Source organism: Penaeus monodon, chromosome 8 (assembly GCF_015228065.2).
Source record: "Penaeus monodon isolate SGIC_2016 chromosome 8, NSTDA_Pmon_1, whole genome shotgun sequence".
NCBI classification, from domain to species: domain Eukaryota; kingdom Metazoa; phylum Arthropoda; class Malacostraca; order Decapoda; family Penaeidae; genus Penaeus; species Penaeus monodon.
In genome coordinates this window covers 16941582-16959396 of record NC_051393.1, presented here as the reverse complement: position 1 = coordinate 16959396, position 17815 = coordinate 16941582, and the positions used below count along the sequence as shown (strand labels likewise).

The window sequence follows — 17815 nt, the reverse complement described above, 5'->3', positions numbered from 1 at the left end:
GTGTGTGTGTGTGTGTGTGTGTGTGTGTGTGTGGTGTGTGTGAGTGTGGTGTGTGTGTGTGTGTGTGTGGTGTGTGGGTGTTTGTGTGTGATGTGTATTGTGTGTGTGTGAGTAGTGTGTGGTGTGTGTTTTTGTTGTGTGTGATGTGGTAGTGTTGTGTGTTGTGTGTGTGTGTGTGTGTGTGTGTGTGTGTGTGTGTGTGTTGGTGTGTGTGTGTGTAGTGTGTAGTGTGTAGTGTGTAGTGTGTAGTGTGTGTGTGTTTAGTGTGTGTGTGTGTGTGTGTGCAGTGTGTGTGTTGAGTGTGTGGTGTGTGTGGTGTGTGTAGTGTGTAGTGTGTGTGGTAAGTGTGTGGTGTGTATAGTATGTGTGTGTGTGGTGTGTGTGTGTGTGTGGGGTGTGTGTGTGTGTGTGTGTGTTGTGTGTGTGTTGTGTGTGTGTGTGTGTGTGTTGTGTGCGTGCGCGTGTTCGTGAGTGCGTGCATGCGTGCGTGCGTGCGTGCGTGCATGCATGCGTGCGTGCGTGCATGCGTGCGTGCGTGCATGCGTGCGTGCGTGCGTGCGTGTGTGTGTGTGCGTGCGCACATACTGTTAAATGGATCTGCAAAAGGAAAACTAGAAAGGTATCTACCAAACAATATATAAGTATACAGTGCAGAAATTCAAAAAACATATTTAAATAAACAACAAGAATGCAAGAAAATAAAAAAAATATCGAACACGATTTACAATGTAAAGCACATTACCTGCAAGAGTCCTTTTTACATTTCATGCACGTGAAGACGGTGTTTCCAGTATCGAGAACAGCCATGAAGTCGCAGTAAGGACACGCCTCAAGGCCATCGATCTTCGCTGTCAGCACCTCCTCTAGTTGTCTCTTCTCCAGCAGCCTTGCGTAAACGGCCTTCGGTGTCACCATCCACAAAGTCTCTTCCAAAATCTCTGAGCCACAGTCTGCGTTCAGGCACCGGAACCTCACTCGACCTTGCCCTATCTCCTCTCCAACGTACCTGGACGTACATGAAAACTTGAGACTTTTTTACGTACCTGGACGTACATGAAAGCTTGACTTTTTTACAAGTATATTTGTCTAGAGGTATTCAATTATTTCCGAGCTTGGCGTTTGTCGTCTAATTCATCAAATGGGATTTACGTATTAACAACCTTCTAAACAATTTCATCACAAAAACTATGCACATACAGAAATAAAACTAAAGAGGAGTATAGCTATCCCTCTCAGTTCTTATTAATAATCTTAATTAATATTAATTCTACTTAAGGCACAGGAGCAGCCGATTTACATTTCTGTTTTTCGTATGATCCCACGAACAATGCTGCTTGAAACGGAGGCTTATTTTTGTTTCAGCAGAATAGATACTGTAGGTCTTGGTGAATTACATCACACAAATTCTATTATATATCTTGAGCCATATTTTCTATTGTCAGACAGGAAAGCACTTTTATTTACCTGGAACTCAGTTGTAGTTTCCGACATTTCTTCCTTGACTGTGGCCTGTGGCTATAGCATAGAGTACTAGCGTGAAATTTTCTATGTATCTAAGTTTACTGTTTCTTGTCACCTCTTTTTTCCCTCTGAAGTAGTAATCCTATTTCATATAATATACCTGTGTAGCTCATAGTTATTCACACTGGCGGCCATGTGTGGCTGCTCTAACTTGACAATACCGTGCTTTCTTGATTATTGGCTCTACTCAACTGAAGCATACTCAAAGAGTACTTCTTATGATGGTCATCATTTTCTTTGCCACATTTCCGATCATATATCCGGTTTGACAATTGCCAGTATTTATTAACCTTTTTATTTCTGTGATCATCTGGATTCGTCTCCGTTTCTTATCATACTGTCGCCAAACCTGTTCACAAGGCATTTATTAGTGTTCAACCAATTTTCAAGTATAATTCTACATAAATAAGTTTTCAGTGTCCCTCTGGTGGATTTAGCAGGAGAGCTTTTTTGGACTACCTTTCTTGGTAATTTAGCATCATCTACAAACATTCATATAGCTATTTAGTCTTATGTTTTTTCCCCAGACCACCGATGAAAATACTAAACATAATTGGTGCCAAGACTGATCCTTGTTACTGTTTTTTTTTCATGTAATGTTCCAGTCAGTTACCGTGCTCGTGTATTTCATCATTTGATGGCTTCCTTTTGACTCCTGAGTGGACCAATTTCCATATTAACATACGGTGTGACGCCTTATCAAAAGACTTTGTAATGTCTAACTATACACAATTCACCCGGTTCTTTCGTAAGATATCAAAAACTGTCATTAAACAGATTCGCTAAATACGAGCTCTCTCCCTTTAATCCAAACTGCTTCTTTGATATTTTTCATCAAAATATATCATACAATGTTTCTTGTATATATATATATATATATTATATATATATATATATATATATATATATATTATAGCAGCTTATATCTCACACTGGTTAACAAAATAGTTTGTAATTCAGAGGGATGCTTGTCACCGACCTTACGTAATGGTTTAGTATTTATTTGTTTACATGCTCTCGGTAATTTGCTTTGCAGATCTTTTAATAAATCTTTCAGTTGTTTTTAGGAGTATGCCATTCTCGATTTTTTTTTCAAGTGCCCCGTCCTACAAAGGGCATTGGCGATCATGCATTTCCATGATTTTCTTGGCAATGTAGAGCGGTAGTTTGCCATTGCCTTCCGCCCGGTGGGTTTTTTTCTGTCACCATCTCTATTTACCCGGTTCTAGGACCGGCACTGACTTGGACTTAGGTAGGCAATCGAGGTGAAGTTCCTTGCCAAAGGAACAAAGTGCCAGCCGGTGACTCGAACCCTCGAACTCAGATTGCCGTCGTGGGCAGTCTTGAGTCTAACGCTCTAACCACTCGGGCCCCCGCGACCCACATTCTCGATGTACTAAATTATAATTGTAAACCCCAATTTCTATTTTGAGTGAAAATGACCACTTAAGATCTCTACTTTAAATCTGAGACTCCAAAGGCGAAGGAAAAAGGGGACGCTTGTCCCTTGTTGTTTTTTGCTAAAAAAAAAAATCGATCCTTTGTCTTTGCAAATCTAGAGAAGAGAGCGAAACAGACGAAAAAACACTTGTTGAAGCAAGTACGTCATCAGCAAGGCGACGCCACCCACGCTTCCCACAAAACAAACAGCCGCACAATTCTGCCATGCTTTGTTCCCAAGTGATGTGAGAGAGATATATGTGACAGTGATGCTATGGTGGTGATATCTGTTGCAAGACTAAATGCAATCATTGATTTGGTAAAATGTGAGAAAGGACACAGTGTTACGCCAACAGTGAAAAAAGTTATTTTGATTGTTCCGTTAGCATACAGTGTGATGAATGTCAAGATCTACTTCATCATTCTGAACCAAGACAAACAATCGTAATTTTAGTGAGGGAAAACACCATATTGTACACCGGGCCTTATCAGAAGGATATGGAAGGCAGGCCTTATCTCGCCTTTCCTCCAGTCTGGGTTGCCACAAGATGTCCTCTAAAACCCTTTCGTAAGACACGCCAATTATCTCTAAAAAAAGAGATGGACAAGCTTCTACAAAGACCAACAGTGCATAATGAGGCAGTGTGTCAAGAATGTATATTCAAAAGAAGGAAAGAAAAAGATGATGAAGGAGATTTGCATGTTGATTTTGAGCTTCGATGGGACATGGGTGACGCGTGGACGCAAATCCCACATCGGAGTGAGTTTCGTCATGGACATCTCCACAAATTTTGTGCTGGACTTTGAAGTTCTGTGCAATTACTGTAGAGCTTGCACAAATCAGAAAAAGAAAAAAGACCCTAAGAACTATGAAGATTGGCAGAAGGCAAAGCATGCAGATCAGTGTGAGGTCAACTTTACTGGCCTCTCTGGCGCCATGGAGGCAGAGGCAGCAGTCCGAATGTGGGGGAGGAGCACAAATGAAGGATTGATTGATTATTTAAAATTATCTGCCGCATCAACAGCTAAGGTCATTAGCGGCGAATACCTTGTTAACTAGAGATATTAAAATGTTTAAAACTTTAAAAATCTATCAATAAAATAAATAAATAAATCTATCTTACAAATAACAATAAATAGATAAAAACCCAAAACATAAATAATTATGCTTTTAAGTGCATAAAATTATTGCATAAACATTTTGCATAATCAATTTTATTGAAAATATTAGTGTCCCTAAGGAAATTAATAAGAAACCCCCTATGTCACAATCTTCCCCCAAAACATTTTTCAGTGTATATGGGGGAGACAAGTTTCATACTCTTTGGTCTGGGGAATGTTGCAACATTTCCACTACATGTGCGATCGTTAATGGCTCTTGGCATCCTTCACAAAGTGCTTCATTTTTAGCATCATTAGCCCATGATCAGTCTTGTGTGCCCGATTCTTAGGGCCCGTTAATACAACTTCCACTTTTCGATTGGGAGTGATGCTAGTCGCCCAACTGCCAAGGTCATCTCTAATGTCTCGCAGTTTGTTTCTGGAGGTACGCCTCCATTTATCACGAAGACAACTTCTGATGCTGGGTTTCAGGTCGGTGTATGGGAGAGGAAAACGAGCATCACAAGGCTGAGCGGCAGCTGCCTTGGCCTTCTGATCAGCTCGCTCATTCCCACTGATACCAACATGCGCTGGCACCTAACATAGTTATCTTTTTACGTGTTGACATCAATGCAAGCCAATCTTGAACCTCCCTCACTACTGGATGTGATGAGTTCAAACACTTGATTGCCTGCAAGGCACTACGAGAGTCACAATATATTACAACAGAATAGTTCGTAAGATCTCTCGTCATCTTAACTGCTGCAAGGATAGCATGTAACTCTGCAGTGAAGATCGAGGCTGCTAGAGAAAGACTGCCAGATGCAGTCTTCCTTCTGCTCACTGCTGCAAAACCCACGCCATTTTCAGATTTCGAACCATCTGTATAAATTGCATCTGATCCCCGGTACTTAGAAATGTGCTGATGACATTTCTCTCAGACTTCTGCTTCGGATCTCTCCCCTTTCCCAATTCCAACTAAATCCAGCTCGACTTGATTAGTCCAAGGCGGAAATTGGGGAATTCCAACAGCCAGAACCTTAGAGAGATTTAAATTAAGATCTTCCACAAGATTCCTCATTCTCCTACCATAGGATTGGCTATCCTCAAGGGGGTTGAAAACAAATCTGGATGTAGGAGATCCTGGAATCCTTTGTAGTCTCGTGTAGTAATTCAGGTTCATGTATTCTCGGTGTAATGAAAGAGGTGGTTCTCCACTCTCAGTATACAGGGACTCCACAGGTGAAGAAGACCTGAAAGCCCTAGTACAGATTCTGAGAGCTTCATTATGAACCGAGTCTAACATCCGTAGAACAGTGGGAGTTGCAGATGAATAAGCTTCACATCCATAATCAAGCTTACTACGAATAAGCGCTCGGTAAAGCCGCAGAAGCATTGTGCGGTCTGCACCCCAAGATAGATGTGAAAGAACCCGCAAAATACTAAGTGCTTTTGTAGTCTTTACTTTCAACTGTTTGATGTGAGGCACCCATGTAAGCCTTGAGTCAAAAATTAGACCCAAGTACTTCACCTCTTGGACAAATTGCAGTGGGTTTGCTCCTAAATAGAGGGAAGAATGGAATTTTTCTCGTTTGTGGAAATGCATAGCCATGGTCTTGCTTGGGGAAAATTTGAACCCATATGTTGTCCACTGTACAACCTGACTTATTGCAGCCTGCATGTGTCCTTGCACATCCTGTAAGCTTCCTCCTGAGCAGTACAGTGTAAAGTCATCCACATACAGATTACATGAGACAGAACTTGGAACAACCTTTACAATGTCATTTATAACAATGGCAAACAGGGTCACACTTAAGACACTCCCTTGTGAGACCCCTTCCAGGTGATCTTCCAGGTTAGAGAAACTGTTTCCCACCCGAACTTTAAATTTCCTGTTAGCAAGGAAGTTATGTATGAAGGTAGGTAATGCTCCTCTTAAACCAATGTCATACAACTTCTTGAGTATGCCATGCTTCCAAGTAGTATCATAAGCCTTTTCAAGGTCAAAGAAGACATGTGACGTTGCTGTGCGAAGGAATTCTGTATAGCAGTTTCCATCCTTACAAGTGCATCTGTGCTCGATCTTAATCTTCTAAACCCATATTGATATGGAGTCAGCACGTTTTCCTTTTCTAGCAGCCATGTCAACCTGAAGTTTACCATTTTCTCCATCAGCTTGCAGATGCAGCTGGTGAGGGAAATTGGTCTGTAATTTCCTGGTGTGGAAGCATCCTTGCCAGGTTTAGGGACATTTCCAAATTCAAACTGGGACATTCTCCAATATAGACCTGTCAATTGTCTCACCTGATTCACAGATGAATTTCACTTGGCAGGTTATGGAAGACTTACATGGAAGCGACCATTTTCCAATACTTTTGGAGGAGGTGAATGGTATTCCAGCCAATGGAGTGTAGAGATGGCGACTTGAACATGCGGACTGGAATCTTTTTAGATCAACTGCAGTACTGCATGGATCTGTGAATAATTTCCAGTGTGTTCAAGATGCTGTTAATCACTTCACATCACGAATTCACCTTGCAGCAGAAGCATCCATTCCCAAAAGTAGCCGGCATTACCGTCGACCTCCGGTACCATGGTGGTCTGATGAATGCCAACAAGCTGTCAGAGCAAGAAAAGCTGCATTAAGGCAGTTGAAACAACGCCCCAGTGATGTAACCTTGATCCATTACAAAAAGACCCGAGCCAAGGCCAGGCGAGTGCTAACGGAGGCCAGACGGACGTCATGGAGACAGTATGTCTCCTTGATTAACTCTGGGACCCCCTTAGCATGGGTATGGGACAAGGTGCGTAAGATCGCTGGAAAGAGCACATCACTGTCACCACCTGCTTTGAACATTGATGGCATAATCATCACAGATAAAAAAGATGTTGCTAATGAGCTAGCTAAATCCATGGCAGAGATCTCCTCTGGAGCATCTTACACTGCCCGATTCTCCACTCTTCGGGCGGAAACAGGAACAGATACCCAGTGTCGTTCTTCAGTAGGACTGCAGCAGAACTTCCATACAACTTGCCATTTTTGCGCAAGGAGATGGACTCTGCTTTGCAGCTCTGCCGTAAGACTGCCCCAGGAAGTGACGATATTCCATACCAAATGATATCTCACCAGAGAGCTCCCAGAAGTTCTTGTTGGACCTATTCAATAGATATATAGGGAGGGTACAGTGCCATCCACATGGAAGAGTAGCATTATATGACAATAATTGCCATGTTAAATTTTGATGAGGCTACTTAAAAAACTTGTCAGGAGAACCGAAAATCTTTAATTGCAGTCATAAGATCCAACGTTTAGTTTAAGATGTAGTTTATCGGGAGCTCAGGTTTCCTGATACACATGCTGGCCCCCCGGGCCAGGTAAATCAGACTGGCCTTTCCGACGACACGTCTACTGTAGAAAAATCAGGCGGATGAGGGAGGTCAGCCAGCTGCCGCTCCTCCAAGAGGAAGGCCTGCTACACATGGGGTAGGGGAAATGGGTATCGTCGCGCTACGTCTATGTACGATGGGAACAAAACTATGTGGCCCTGACGGTTAATGGCACTTTTGCGAGGATTTCTCTCCAGAACAAAGACTACTATTAGCCCAAAGGCAAAAAATACGGGGAATACCTGGTTACCAGGTTTCCAAAGAAGGCTGCCGCTGAGGAAGCACTGCATCTGAGGCAATACGAAGTATCAAGCAAGAGCTTGCTAAATAAAAAAAATAAAAAAGGTTAATGTAAATAAAAAGTGATCATGTTGACAGGGACAATGTGCTTTCTAGCTAGTGATATTGAAAATACTAATGAGGTCTCTGATATTATTACAAATAATACCATCAACGGGTCATCTGAAAACGGTGACGACTGTGACAGTGGAAATAACGCCGACGAAGATGCGCAGGAAACGGACGAACTGTGAGATATCACTCAGAAAATTATATCAGGTACAGATTATACATATATCAATATGAGGAATTAGCGCAGAATCAGTGTAATTAAACAAGATACAACATAGATATGTAATACTGTACAAGAAATATGCTGACTACAGGGCTTCATCAAACACAATTTGACCAATCAGCTATTCATAGGGTGTGATAGGGACAAGAAAACAATTACTTTTTTTTATGGAATGTACGTGGTGACAATTGTAGAAGTAATTACTTGCTTTACTATATTCATAGTATAATGTTGACGTACTGTTTACAAGAGCCCTTCACATCAGCCACTAAAATAAAAACCGCCCTAGAATTGGAGGGTACCACTCCTATACGAACACAGGAATGACAGGCCTATTGACTTATGTCAATGACACCATAGCGCATAAGCTGGTGCAGAAGTCTGATGATAATAATGTGCAATATCAGCATTTACATATTCGAACAGACACTGGGTTTTTTCTCTCTGTACAATGTATATGCAAGGTGTAGAAGTTTCAAACGATTCATCGCCCAACTTTCAGAATCACGGCACATATGCATGGGAGCTTTTAATGCTGGGACTTTACATTTGGAAATAGTTAATGAAATGAAATGGCGAATATAGACATTATACATTTGGAAATAGTTATTGAAATGAAAATGGAAAAGAGTTCCGCATTTTGTAAACAATAGATCTATGACCGTATATAATCAGACAGAGAAACTCCATGGAGGGGGATGGGCAGGCTAAATTATGTTATAGGAAGGGGTCTTGTGCATGGAAATGCAGAAGCATCCTTGCAACCCGAGCTAATAAGTGACCACTTTGCAATAGTAACGAATATGCTTTGATAATATTCAGTCTGTAAAAACAAATAGGCTTAAACTTTCTATTACTCCTTTCCATGAGCACCACTTTAAATCACGTATTATGATGGTATAATGATTACACAATAACAGTGCAAATAATTTCACCATGGACATGACAAAAGTGGTCACTAATTACTACATCTGAGTCTGTCCAAAGAAAACCTTCAAGAGCAACAACTCACAACGCTCCAAACAACCTAAGTGGGTTGGTGACCCTACACTATACAGGGAACAAAAGCAAGTTCAGGAGCTTTTTTATATCTACAATACCCGAGACGACCTTATTCAGTTTCTTAAGGCTAACAAAAATCTATCGGAATTAAAAACTCATTTCAGAAACGAACACTTTGAACAGATCCTATGAAGCATTAACAATAACACCTTAATGTCTGAGGTCTGGGGGAAAAAAAAAAAATCGACTCAAGCAAACCAACTAACACCCCGCAGTTCCATATTCCTCTTGCACAAGCAGATATGCTCCTTAATAGGGCTGCAGCGTCCAAATTGAGCTCACTTCCCACAAATAATTAGAATCACATTAGTCAGTGTAAAATTGCACTAATCAAAGAAAAAGTGTCCGCCCCAGGTGAGGATGGAATTACCTATAGTGTCCTCTGCTTTATAGCTCAGGTACCTAATAATCCCCTTACACCTATACAGGTTAAGTTTGTCACAAGGTACTCAGCCTGGCCCCTGGACGCGGTCTAATCATTCCTATACCGAATTCAAGAACTGATAAATACCACCCAATTTCACTAATCTCATGTGCATACAAAGTTCTAGAAAGGATAATTGTAAACACTCAATTACAGGTTACAAGGTAAATTATCTAACAGACTGTACGGATTTCTATCAGGAAGTAGCACACAACATTGCTTTGCAGAGTACTTTTTAAGCTCTAATCCAGGGAAACACTGTTTTTCTTGACCTAGAACAAATAGTAAGCTTTGGCATCCGGGGAAAGTTATTGGGCTGGATTAGAATGTATCTTTTGAACTGATCTGCAAGTGTCTTGTTCATGGGAGTGAGAAGTTCTACTTCACAATCTTTTGAACTTTTGGATCTTCTCAGCCCTATGCTGTTCAATGTCCTCATGCACAAGCTGGTGGCGGATAATCTACTTGGGGATGGTGAATCCATTATATGCTATGCTGATTACATATGTGTCAGAACATCAACACAAGAGAGGATGCAATATAATGGTCTCTAATTTGAATTATACTAGAATACCACTATATTATCTGGTAGGTCCAGAGGAAAACTAAGTATCTGTTTCTCAGCTTAATTGAGGGAACAGACATGTAGATTAAAATGGATCTTGACGTGGTAGACGTGGCGGAGGCGGCGTCAGCTCCTACACGTTAAGGGGGATGGTGTTCGCGGTTCAAGGAATGGACTTGGACTGACTCCTTCGGGTATTTCTGGGTCGCTTCCACCCTAGGGCGTGGAGACACAGCTGTTATCTCGGCTACCCTCTCCAAGCGTTTGTTGTTATGAGGTGAGTCATGACCCAGGCGGTCATCAGCTGCCCCACCCGGTCTTCTTGATTAATGGATGTCAAACCGGCTCAGGCAGATTCCACTATTAATAGATGTCACACCGCGACTTCAGGAAACTTATTGAATGAAGCACTGTCGACTTTATCCCAAACTCGTTTGCTCACAGCTGGAGAGATAGAAGACACTAACCACACTTTAGCAAAATGTTCAAGAACTGCTGCGTGCGATGTGCTCTGAGTAACACATTGCTTCAGACACACCGACGCGTCTGATCCTGGGATAGACTGCGCCCACTGCATTTAGGTAAGATGAAAGATCATCTTTGGAAAAGGAAGTGGGTTTTGATTCTAATAATTCTACGAGTCGTAGATGGTAATTCTCCATCTGCCTCGAAAATGTTGAAGTGAAAATACTCTTCAACATTCCATACGACTTCTGATCTCCCGGCAAATGATTATAAGATTCTAGTCCTTCAGCCACTCTCGGAATTTCGTGGTTGAGTCGCATTCTGGCCGCCACGAGGCACAGTGTAGCAAAATGCTTGGACTCCCGTCAAACCCCTGAATGGATTACGGGTCTTCCACACCCGCAAAGAATTGGTCAACAGAGACGTTTGAGCCCAAGAATTTTGACGCTACATTGTACATTGTGGGAACCATGCCGGGACCCATGCTTGCTGCAGCAGTAACAAGGGTGAGGTCAGAGGAGGGGGGTGGAGTTGGAGAGAGAATGGTTTCTATTTGTGTTGCGAGAGAAGGAGGGGAGACTAATTCAGAAGTAGATGGTGAAGGAGAAGATGAGCGAGAAGTAAGAGAAGAGTCAGAGTCCTTTGGGGAGAAACCTAGCGAAGTCTGCAGAGCCCTTACGACAATTGACTTTTTCGCACGAGTATTTTCCGATGGAGGAGAGCTCATCAGAAAATGTAGAAAAAGAGAAATGAATTTAACAGCACTTACTCAGTTTTGAAATATCGTGACTGTGTTATCAGATGAAAAGGAAAAATACTCTCAGTAACTCCTCATATATGCGCAAAACACGACCTTCCCTATTCCCTATGGACCTAAACACTTGTACATTTATGAAAATGATTGGCTCGTAGTACACAAATGGGGGACACAGAAAAAAAGGAAAATATCCCTTGTGTACTTACGTAGTCCTGTTGGCTGCTGACGACGATTTCGAGCGGAGGCAGGAACGTGAGTTCTACCACCCTGAACACCAACTATGATGGTCTCTAATTTGAATTATACTAGAATACCACTATATTATCTGGCAGGTCCAGAGGAAAACTAAGTATCTGTTTCTCAGCTTTATTGAGGGAACAGACATGTAGATTAAAATGGATCTTGACGTGGTAGACGTGGCGGAGGCGGCGTCAGCTCCTACAGGTTAAGGGGGAAGGTGTTCGCGGTTCAAGGAATGGACTCGGACTGACTCCTTTGGGTATTTCTGGGTCGCTTCCACCCTAGGGCGTGGGGACACAGCTGTTATCTTCGGCTACCCCCTCCAAGCGTTTGTTGTTATCGCCGAAGGTGAGGTCATGACCCAGGCAGTCATCAGCTGCCCCACCCGGTCTTCTTGATTAATGGATGTCACACCGGCTCAGGTAGATTCCACTATTAATAGATGTCACATGCAAATAATTCTCGACAAACTAACAACAAGGGCTCATAAGTGTGGATCTCCGCTGAGAAAACAAGGGCTCTCAACCCATGTATCGTACCATGTATTCACATAGGTAACCAGGACCTTGACATGTCATAAGTATAAATATCTCGGGTAAACATAAATCATGTAGACTTAATCCTTTCTCTAAAGAAGAGACTGGGAGAGATTAAAACCATTGAATGTTCTTGTCGGAAGAGAACATGGCATCAATGTTAAGCTCGCTAGACTGTTTTACTTGGCCTTTATAAGCCACTGCACTTGTTGCAGTGTAAAGAATCAGAAATAAATACCTTGGAGGTAGTGCATAATAAAGCTATGAGGATTATCCTCTGACCTCCAAGAACAGCAAGTATAGTGAACATATGATTAGAACTAAACCTACCATCCTTTTCGGATAGAGTAATATTTATTTCCACCATATCTGGGGTCAAAGCTCTGAGGGAACCCTTATATCTTTCAGATTTCCAAAAACAACTGCAACATAAAATCACGCAAGTAGAAGTGACTAATAACACACATGCACGCCTTCTGATACACAAAATCTCCATGAACACTACAAAACACAATGTCCCAGTTCGTAAAATACCAAAAGGTCGATCCATTCTGCCATGGAAAAAATCAATACTGTTCGTACACCTTGCATGTCTACCCCCCCCCCCCCAAAAAAAAAAAAAAAAAAAAAAAAAAAAAAAAAAAAAAAAAAACATAACTGCGTGTTAAAACAAATTGCATTCGCAACGGTAAAGGAACACAGAATCTATGGGCAATGATGTATATGAGTGTTACGTTGACGTATCCATACAGTCTGGATACCAAGTTGGTTGTGCTTGTGCTGTATACAAAAATAGCTTACTAAATCAAATTAATATGAGCATGCAAAATTGGGCCAGCACTACACAAATTTCGCAACAGAATTCTTAATATCTCAGGCTCTGGAGTAGTTTTCTGTAACTCAAAGTGCTTTTCCAACACAATTCTTTCAGAGCAGGTGGCGTTGAGGAAATTGTGAGTTGCATTAAGCATAACGTAACTTATGCAATAGAAAGCAATTTCAATATTCAATTTGTATGGATACCATCTCATGTTGGCATACGCAAGCACGACCACTTAAGACAAACTGGCGAAGGTAGCCTGCAGCAAAGATACTGTGAACATAGATCTTCGGATGCCACTTGCTAGGGCTGCACATGTATTGAAAAGTTCTCATGAGGAAGAACTAATAGATCTGACGAACACTCAAATGCCTGAAAGATGTACCATAAGGCACTACGATCAGTACAGATTTAGCAAGTCTTCCTATGGGTGGCATCAAAGGCAAACCAGACAATGTGATGTGGTTATTGCCAGAGTACATTTAGGTTACAGAATGCACTGGCAACTGTACGGTGCAAGAAATGCATATGAATTTAGATGTAGACTATGTAACAAAGAAAACAAGTGAACGTTTGAGCACTATATCTCGGAATGTCACGTGATACAGCCTTTCAGACTACCTAACATGAGGTATAAAGAATTATGTGAATATTTAATTTCATATGATACATTGGAAGATATACTTGTACTATATCCTATATTTACTATGTAAAACTGCCATAAACAAATAACAGTGTTATGTAAACACTGGCAAAAGCATATCAAAGTAATATTTTTTGTATGATATATGATTTATATTTATATTGCCATCATCATCATCAACGGGTTAACGCCGACGAGGGCGCATGACCGCATCCACCCATCACTTCCAGCCACGAGGATCCCTCAAGGCGCGTCTCCAGGCAGGCACACGGCCCATCTCTAATTTCTCGCGACAGGTCTCGTCGAGCTGCCCCAAGCCATGATCTCCTGGGTCGTTCCACAGGTCTCCTCCACCCAGGGTTGTCTCACAGGGAGACAAGCTAGGTGCCCATATAACCTGAGTTGATCCCGGATTATGCAAGTAACAAGTCCCATGCCAGTCTCACGGTGTAACCGCCAGTTGAACACGTGGTCCTGCCAACTGTACCCCATGATCCGGCAAAGGGACTTGTTACAAAAGGTATCAAGACGAGACTCCAAGACACTGGATAGCGTCCAGGTTTCGCTTCCACAGAGCAAAACTGGTAGTATCAAGGCCTTGAAGACACACAGCTTGGTCCTTCTGCATAGGTACCGACATCTCCAAACACTCTTGTTGATCGAGTTCATAGCTCCTGTTGCTAGACCAATCCGTCTACTGACTTCTTGATCTGACAGCCCAGAGATATGGACTACGTTACCAAGGTATGTAAAACTCTCTGTAACTTCAACATCCTCGCCATAAACATGGATCAACTGAACGGGTTCACCTAACAGGTCCCTAAAGTCCTGAATCTTGGTCTTGGTCCAGGAGACCTCTAGGCCTAGGGACTTCGCCTCATTGCTAAATGCATCAAGAGCCGCCACCAGTGATTCCAAGGACTCAGATAGGATAGCAACATCGTCGGCAAAGTCAAGGTCTGAGACCTTGATATTGCCTAGTGTTGCTCCACACTGACTTTGGCTAGTAGCTCTGCCCATTATCCAGTCCATACAGGTGTTGAAAACTGTTGGTGCAAGGACACAGCCTTGCCTCACCCCTGAATTAACAGAGAAGAAGTTCGACAGACCCCCACCACACTTTACAGCACTTTCAGTACCAGTATAGAGGCTTGCTATTAGGCCAATAATCTGTGTCAGAATTCCCCTGAGTCTCAGGATCTCCCATAGCGATTCCTGATGCACCGAGTCAAACTCCTTCTTCAGGTCGATGTAGGTTGTAAGCAACCCACGACCAAACTCACGGCGTTCCACAATCACTCGAAGCGCTAGTATATGGTCTATCGTGGACTTGCCAGGAGTAAATCCAGACTGCTCCTGTCTCTGATGCCTTAGTAGGTGGTTGCGGATCCGTTTCAGAAGGATGTGGACGAGAACTTTGCCTGGTATGCTGATCAGTGTAATCCCACGATAGTTGCTACAATCCCAACGATCCCCTTTCCCCTTCCAGAGAGGGGTGACCACGCCCCTCAGCAGGTCAGGGGGAATGGTACCAGACTGCCAGATGGCAGTCAGGACTGTATACAGCCATAGGTTCTCCCCCAGCCTTTAGCAGTTCAGCAGGGATATCACATATGCCTGCAGCTTTCCAACTCTTCAACTTGGAAATCGCCAGCCTAGTGTCCAATAGTTTCATTAGCTCATGATATCCATGCACTTCAATGCAAGCTTATTTCTTTCATATAGCACATTGATTTATAGTTTTGAATGACATTTACTTGGCCATCTTCCTCCGTCGTGCATCTAAACCAGTGGTTTTTAACCCGGGGGCTTCAGTATTTTCCAAAGGGGGTGCGAGCCCTTGGAAAGAGGCAGTAATTTCTCTACTTATCTTTGTTATTCTCTTATCGAGAGCATGGTCACATAAGGGAAAGTTTGATTATAATGCCACTAATTCATACTCATTAAAAACACTAACAAAACATACTTATAATTTCCATGGAAATCTGGGAGGGAATTTTATTTACAGATGCAAGGGAGGCGTGGAGGGAAGGACAAATTCCTAAAGGGGGCGTGGTATTTACAAGGTTGAGGACCACAATTCTAGTGTCCACTTCTGGTCTTGTTTCTGGTGTATCAGGTTGCTTGGTGTCGCTGGATCCACAGAGACATAGTTGGCTTCGAAATACCTGATCTTGATATTTCGCACCTTGATAGTCCCTCAGAGTAAAGCGTAATTATGATGCTACAAATGGTCTATATGGTCTCCAATGCTAATATTGGCATGATAATATAACCTAGCCATATCAGCCCTGAAACAAATTATGAAGCTTAATCTGTTCCGATCTTTGAAAACAAGTATCAATATTTCCGAATCAGCTCCTAGCGGCCGTTTCGGTTTCATCTACTCCCGAGCAAGGGTAGTTTATTTGTGACTGTACACTGCAATGAAGTAGTTTGACCGTCAGTTTAAGCACTATCCGCCGGGAAGATTAAGAAGGGAGGTTGGAGGACAGAGGGAAGGGGAGAGAAAGAGAGAAGAAAGGGAGATAGGGAAGGGGAAAAGGGGGGGAAACGTAGTAAAGGGGGCCGGGGGACGGAAGGAAGGGGATAAAGGAGCGAAGGAGGTGGGGTAGTTTAAAGGGGAAGAGGGAAGCGAGAAAGGGCAGAATGTAGGGCTTAGAGTGGAAGGGGAGGAGTAAATTTAAGGAAGATTTGGGAGAGAGATGGAGAGGAAGAGGGAGTAGGATCACAAGGGAGGGAGAAGTAACTGGCACCATACATCTAATCTTATCTTATTAATAATTGTCATTACTACTATTATCATTATTATTATTATTTTATCATTAACATTATTATCATTACTATGATTTTGATTATCAGCATTATCATTATCACCATTGTCATCATTACTATCATTGTTATTATCATTATTATATTTATCATCATTTTATTATTATTATTATTATTATTATTATTATTATTATTATTATTATTATTATTATTATTGTTGTTGTTGTTGTTGTTGTTGTCGGTTATTATTATCATTATTATCATTATCTATATTATTATTATTATTATTATTATTATTATTATTATTATTATTATAACATTATTATTATCATCATCCTGGTTATTATAACTGATATTATTACCTGTTGATTACTCTTAATATTACTTTCAGGATAAATATAATAATAGTAATAATAATAACACCCAAAATGACTACAATTCAAAACATGACTGTGTTCATTTGTCTAAACATAATGTCTAAACCAAAATATAAATTCTATAGTTTTTAGGAGAGGGATTGAAAATATTCAAAATTATTTTGATTAATCAATGGCGTCTCTGAAATAGTGTGCATTAAGCGTTACAAAATGTACTTTCAAATATTTTAGACGTGAAACATCATGCAACATTTGTCATTTGCGAGTCGTTTGTCAAAGAACAAGGATTGACGTTTCGCTCGCTCAATTACCTTTAGTTGCACTATGGGTCTTCATATAATTTCTACTTCATTTATAGTGATTCCATTCCGTTTCCACTTACCCAACTTTTTTCCAAATATAAAATCTGAGTCCTAATGTTACATTTTTCATAGAGGGATTCACATTGCAACAGCTTTATTTTTCTTAGTTTCTGCAGGTCCTTGGCACTGTTGCGCATGATTTAACGTTTCCAATTTTCTTCGTACACATCATGGGCGGCCGGGTTTTTAGTTTTATGTTGCCATTTGATTGGTCAGGAATGCTAATTTCGCAAGGCGCTTCTTTTTTTGATAACCCCATGTGCTAAAATTTTCCTTTCCAAGCATTTGGGATTTATAGCCATGCGGATACCAACAATCAAAATCTTGTATTCATTATCGTACGATACCATCATCTACCACTTTTTATCCCCTGTTATAGGAATACTGTTATTTTCCTCGATCATTCCTGCAAATTACTATTTGTACTTTTTCAAACTTTCTACAAAACCATTATTGTTTTCTTTCGTCACATCGGTAAATGAGGAAGCATTATTATTTGCCTATGTTAGTAATTGGGTTTGGCTGTTTCTACTTAACGTTTAATCTTCTTTTTCGTTCATGTATATGTGTTGCTCTTTTCTTGTAGAGAATTTGCTTTTGTTTGGCCAATGTTCCCCTTCTTGACATTTACTTCTAAATTCATTTCAGGAACAGCGTAATTTTGTATTTACTCAATAAATAGTTTCAATTTAGCATAACGAACTATTTAGTACTTTACAATTCATATTTTCTTGCCGCATTTCTTTACATTATGCTGCCGGCCTCTCTG

General features: G+C 41.3%; 1 protein-coding gene across 1 annotated transcript in view; it reads right to left on the bottom strand.

Annotated features, from left to right (window-relative positions):
- Positions 1-17815, bottom strand: part of LOC119576217 (E3 ubiquitin-protein ligase RNF216-like) — a gene marked incomplete at its 3' end in the record, with an annotated part of 47431 nt that overhangs the window by 25817 nt on the left and 3799 nt on the right. The window contains 1 exon segment of the mRNA XM_037923804.1: positions 743-1006. Within this exon segment, the coding sequence (XP_037779732.1) occupies positions 743-1006 (264 nt within the window).